Raw genomic sequence first — 5,380 nt, 5'->3', positions numbered from 1 at the left:
CCACTGACCCAAGTTAGTGCTTTTAAACTTACTGTAGTATGAGCACTTCCCCGTATGGTAAAACACTTTGTGAATGAGGTTTTTAGTCTTTGGTGATGACTTTGTGATATTTGACTGAGCTAGTGTTGATACTAGAAAGAATTAATGTTAGAGACAACTGAGTCTTTAAAATGCAAATTTTATTTATTTTTGGAATAAATAATACATTTACATGGCTCGAAATTCAAAAGATACAAAAAGGCATACACTGCAGGCAACTGTGTGACCAGCTGCCTGAGGTTTTTAGTCTTTGGTGATGACTTTGTGATATTTGACTGAGCTAGTGTTGATACTAGAAAGAATTAATGTTAGAGACAACTGAGTCTTTAAAATGCAAATTTTATTTATTTTTGGAATAAATAATACATTTACATGGCTCGAAATTCAAAAGATTCAAAAAGGCATACACTGCAGGGAACCGCGTGACCAGCTGCCTGTGCCGGAGCGTTTCTCCCCGCCTCGCCCGCCCGTGTGGCTGGAATCGGGGGAAAAGCGTCAAGCCCAGCGAGAGCAAGGGTGGAACGAGCCCGCCTGCCTTAGCTCCCCGTCCGCCTTAGCTCCCCGTCCGCCTTAGCTCCCCGTCCCTTCTCCTCCGGAGGCGTGATCGCCGAGGCCACACAGCGCTACACCCAGGAAACCCCGCGTCCACACAGCGAACGACGTGGCGAGGCCGCGGCCCTTCCTCCGGGCCCGGTGCCCGCCGCTGCGACGCTTCATGGCTACGGCCGTGAGGCGTGGAACGCTCCTCCTGCCTGAGGACTTGCTCTCGAGGACAGGTGTCCAGGAGCGGAGTTTGTGGGCTTGAAGTTAAGGCTGCCGGTGGCTTTCCCAGGTCCGTGCCAACGGGGGCTCCCCAAACTGCTCCACCTGCACCCCTGCCCTGCGGAGCCGGGGCGCTGGCGAAGCGGTGCCTTTTTATGTCCTTTGTCCACACGTGTCAGGTGTCTCTCCTACTGCTGTGCACAGGTTTCTAGGATGTATGTTCAACATCGCGTTTCTTGCAATTATTTCCCCTTCAATTCTATGAGGGTTTTACAGCATTTTTACACTTTGAAGAAATCAAATCTATTTTCCCCTGTGGCTTTTCCCACCGCTTGAGTTTAGAAAGCCCTTTGCCGTCCAGAAATCAGACACCATTCCCCTCCCCGCTGGTTTTAAGATCCTTTAATCTATCTAATATTTATTGTCCAAATAACTGGGCGGTGGGCAGCACGTTCTGAAGTCGGGCCTGGCCCCTCATCTGCGATGCCGCCGGCCTCACGCTCACTCCCTGTGGGCCCTGCCGGACTGCCTAACGTCACGCTTCATTCGCGGGCCTGTCACCGCTCTTGGCAAGTCTCACGTGTTCTCTCCCCCAGGACAGTGACGGGCATCACACGGTACAGGTCTGGGGGTCCTGGGCTAGTGCTCCCTTCATCACCTTGAGCAAGTTCCTTAACCCGAGTCTCACTGGGAGAAACAGCATTACCTTGCGGGACCCTAGTGACGACACAAGGCTGTGCAGGTCAGCCTAGGAGCACGGCCGGCAGAGTCAAGGGCGTGTTTCTGGGATGAACATTATGCCGTGAATTCCTCACTGCCCCCCCACCCCATAAAAATCCCAGTGGGGACCTGACGAACTGTGATGAACCGCATGTCCCTCAGACGGACCGAGGTCTCTGCTCCACACACTCGCTCCTGCATCGGGAACGTCGAGCGACTTTCCTTAACTCTCGATTTCTTCGATGTCTCCCGGAAGGCTTGGCTTTCTTGACGTGTGACAGTTCTTGCTCAGCTCTTTCCTGGTACACGTGTCCTGCTGCCGTTACGGACGTGACCTTTCCTGTGTGCTGGTCCCCAGGTGGGCATTTTTGATACTTGGTTTTGTTTCTCAGGCGGAGCCTGCAGAGCCCGCTGGCAGCGGCCTGGTCCCCGTGGGCCCCTGGGGGGAGATGGCCCTGTGCTCCGCTCACAGTAACATGTCCTCCCCAGGGGTGACCGCTCTCTCAGGCCGGCCACCCCGGGCAGACGGCGCGAATGTAAACACAGGCCAGGTCGCGAAGTCATGCCCGCCTATGGTCTCCGGGCAGTGGGGCTAGGTCGGTGACCCTCGGCAGACCCTGCCCAGCACGGGTGGCAATGCCAGCCTTCGTGTGTGCCTGCTGAGGGCACCTTTTCAGGCTCAAACGTCAGACTCGCCCACGTTTCAGAAAGTCTAGTTTATTGCACTGTCTCAAAGCACAACGAAAATGAAAACCAGAAAGACAACTACGAAAGCACTGAAGCGAAAGTCGTCCAGAAGCATCACGCGAGACTGGGGTTTAATTGCACTCACGTCCCGTGGGTTCCGGAGGGCTGTCGTGGGAGAGGGGCCGGGCCAGGCACGGTGGCTGCAGACGAGCAGCCGCGGCCGGCCCAGGGTGGCCTCTGCTGTCGCCAAGCTTAAAAAAAAAAAAGGATTCTACAAAAGTGAAGTGTGAAGACGGGGGACTTCGGCATCTCGGCTGCATTTAGCCCTGGAAGCCCTCCACCTTCACGCTGGCTGAGTCCTGCCAGAGAACACATTTTGTCACTCTTCACCTGTGGCCCGTGGGCCCTCGGACACACTTGCTTGGTAGAGAACAGGCCTCGAGTAGCTGCGCCCTGGGCCAGCGGCAGGCTAGAAACAGCAGCCGGGCCGGAGCGAGGTGTGGAGCTGTGTCCAGGGGGGAGGTGCGGTGGGCTCAGGGCGGGACACGCGGGGCTGCCAAGTCCTACAGCTCAGATGCCAGCGAGGTGGCTGGGCACTGCGGGCTGACCCCAGGGACTGACCATAGCAGGCGCCAGCTTCGGCCTTCTGGGAGGCGATCCGAATGCCCGCGCGGAGCCGGCCAGCAGGTCCCGTGAGCACCCCGCATGTCCGGACATGCTGCGGCCACACCGCCCCCTCTGCAGCTGTGGCCGAGGACAGCGCTGGCTCAAGACGAACCACAAGAAGGAATGGAAGCCTCTCCGCTGGCTTCAGAAAACACATTTCTCTCCTAAATTTGTGAGATTTGACTTCAAGTGAGGCACCTTGTGCAGGTTTGTAATACAGCGAAAAAGGCAATGATTAATTGACAGCCTCTGAGATGCTGCTGGGTTTACGTCCACCAGCGGCCTGAGTGGGACGCCTCTCTGAGGACATTTCTGAGTCGGCTAGCCCGGCTATGGTCCCGCTTCCGCATCCCCCGCCGGCCTTCGCTGTTCTGGCCGGAGGCGGCGCGCGTGCCCGCCTCGTGAGCGGGCAGGAAGGCGTGGAGGACGTGCGTGTGCTCCACCCCGGCCCGCCAGCCCCCACCTCGCAGACACGGCCTTGGTCCCACCTGGGCTGGAGCACAGAATGTGAGCTAGAACCTGCCCCCTTGAAGGAGGTGCTGGGACCCTGGGATGGAGACGAAGCCATCGTGAGAAAACATTCAGTGCTTGGAGAGCACTGGCCTTTGGCTACTAACATGGCTGCCTGCGGTGGCACATGGCTATGTCCCCTGGCCCAGCCTGGACCCGTCCTCCCCACAATGGGTCCCGGAGTGGCCAGCAGGGAGAAGATGATGGTGGCACACGGGTAACTGTAGTGTGTGGACTGGCAGCAGCCACTGTCCCCGCTCGGGGCTCGGGGTTCAGAGGTGCTGCTGACCCAGCAGTGGCTCTGATCACTGGGTTGAGGCTGTGGGTTCTGGAATGAGACGGAAAAGAACGTGGATGACAGCAAGCGTGGGTGGCCAACGCGGCCAGACGTGTCCGGGCGTGAGCGGATGAGGGGCGTCCACGAGTGAGTGACTCAGAAACCGACCGTCCTCCACGCCAGCCTCGCTTCCTCCCTCCTGCACGACCGCCCGAGGGCCCCTTCAGATGACCTCCCACTCGTCCTCCAGGTCCTCGGGGTGCGGGGTGGCGGCGTGGCTGCTCTGGGCAGTGTGCGAGTGGCTGAAAGTCCTTGTCAGCCGCTGGAGGAGGTAGCCGGGGGGGCCTACTGCCCACAGCTCATCTGACGAGGTCACTGCAGGGACAGGAGCCAACCGCACACTCGTTAATCACCCAGGCCGGGGAGAGGGCAGCGGGAGCGAGCGCCTGGGCCCGGGCCCAGACATTGCACTTTCCGGCTGTGGGGCCCCACACGCCACCCACGATCTGTGCCTGTGTCCTCAGCTTTAAAGTGGTGGCTCGACACCTTGTCCCCTTCCTGGGGACCCTGGCAGAGCTGGGGTGCCAGCTTCCCACCCTCAGTGTGAGCCTGGGAGGGGCCCTGGCAGGGGGGCCTCGCCCTTGGCGCCCATGGGAGCAGCCTGTGAGCTCGCGGACACGGCCCCGGGAGCCCCGCAGAGCCCGGCACCTGCCTGTGAAGCACGTCGCGGTCCCGGGAACCTTCTTCCAGTAGTCTCCGGCCGGGTTCTCGTCGCTGATGCCGTACCGTCGGGCGAGGTGGCTGTTGGGGCAGCGGGCCCACACGGTCCGGGCGCTCAGGGCCAGCTGGCAGGCCTGCAGCCCTGCAGGCAAGCGGGCGTCCCTCTGTGCTCAGGCCCGCTGCGGGCGGATGCACCACCCCTTCCCAAGGGCCTGCGCTCTCCCGACACTGCGCCCTGTCAGCCGCAGCGGCCGTGGAGGCAGCGCCCTGTTCTGGGCTGGCCTCGGAGTGGCAGCTGCAGAAAAGGACGCCTGTTGGCAGGGACGGCAAAGCCGCGAGAACCCAAGACTGACGGACAGAGGGTCCGGGCAGTCCAGAACGAGCGTGCCACAGCGAACTCCAGGACTCAGGCTGGCTGGCGTTCTAAATGCTGGTCCCTCAGACAAGGACTGCTTAGTACACACGGGCTTGTCACCTGCCCCAGCAGAGCAGCAGAAACCAGCAAAGCCTGAGTGTGTAGGCCACGGCTGTGGCGTGGGGGACAGGCTGCTCCGCGCGGCAGACAAGGAGCCCCTGTGATCACAGCGCTCACCCTCCCATGAGGGGCGGCCCGACGCGCTTGGCCATGTCTACCTGGCACGTGCTCCCAGTCGGTCCCCACTGGCATCTCCTCGGTGATCCCAACTCGGACGTGCACATTCCACCTGCTGTCGAGGGCCCACAGCATCTGGTCGTTGGGGCTGGAGTGGACGCTGACCAAGGTGACCCCAGCGGGCTGGAAGCAGAAAGGGACTATCCTCAGGGGCAGAGCTGGTGGGACACGTTATTTTCGGACAGAGCAAAGTCGAGAGGTGTGGAGAACTGGGGTCAGTGACGTGCGGTGGGAAGTTCTGGAAACTCACTGACCGGTACTTGCCAGCCTGCCACTCAGCCACCCACCCATTCAGCCATCCCTCACCCACCTGTCATCACTCACCTCGGCCACCCGTCACCTAACAT

General features: G+C 60.1%; 1 protein-coding gene across 2 annotated transcripts in view; it reads right to left on the bottom strand.

Moving 5' to 3' along the window:
* Positions 1–362: 362 nt before the first annotated feature.
* The window catches only part of TECPR2 (tectonin beta-propeller repeat containing 2), a 71,428-nt gene continuing 66,410 nt past the window's right edge, over positions 363–5,380 (bottom strand). For both annotated transcript variants that reach the window (XM_015599706.2, XM_025041989.1), the window contains exons 18-20: positions 5,015–5,156; positions 4,374–4,523; positions 363–4,036 (exon numbers count right to left, since the gene is read on the bottom strand). In XM_015599706.2, the coding sequence (XP_015455192.1) occupies positions 3,885–4,036; positions 4,374–4,523; positions 5,015–5,156 (444 nt within the window). In that variant the 3' untranslated portion in view covers positions 363–3,884. The remainder of the gene's footprint in view (positions 4,037–4,373; positions 4,524–5,014; positions 5,157–5,380) is intronic.

This window comes from Pteropus alecto, unplaced genomic scaffold, assembly GCF_000325575.1.
Source record: "Pteropus alecto unplaced genomic scaffold, ASM32557v1 scaffold8, whole genome shotgun sequence".
Classification (NCBI taxonomy): domain Eukaryota; kingdom Metazoa; phylum Chordata; class Mammalia; order Chiroptera; family Pteropodidae; genus Pteropus; species Pteropus alecto.
The sequence above is the reverse complement of the archived record's forward strand: the minus strand, read 5'-3'. Positions and strand labels throughout refer to the sequence as shown.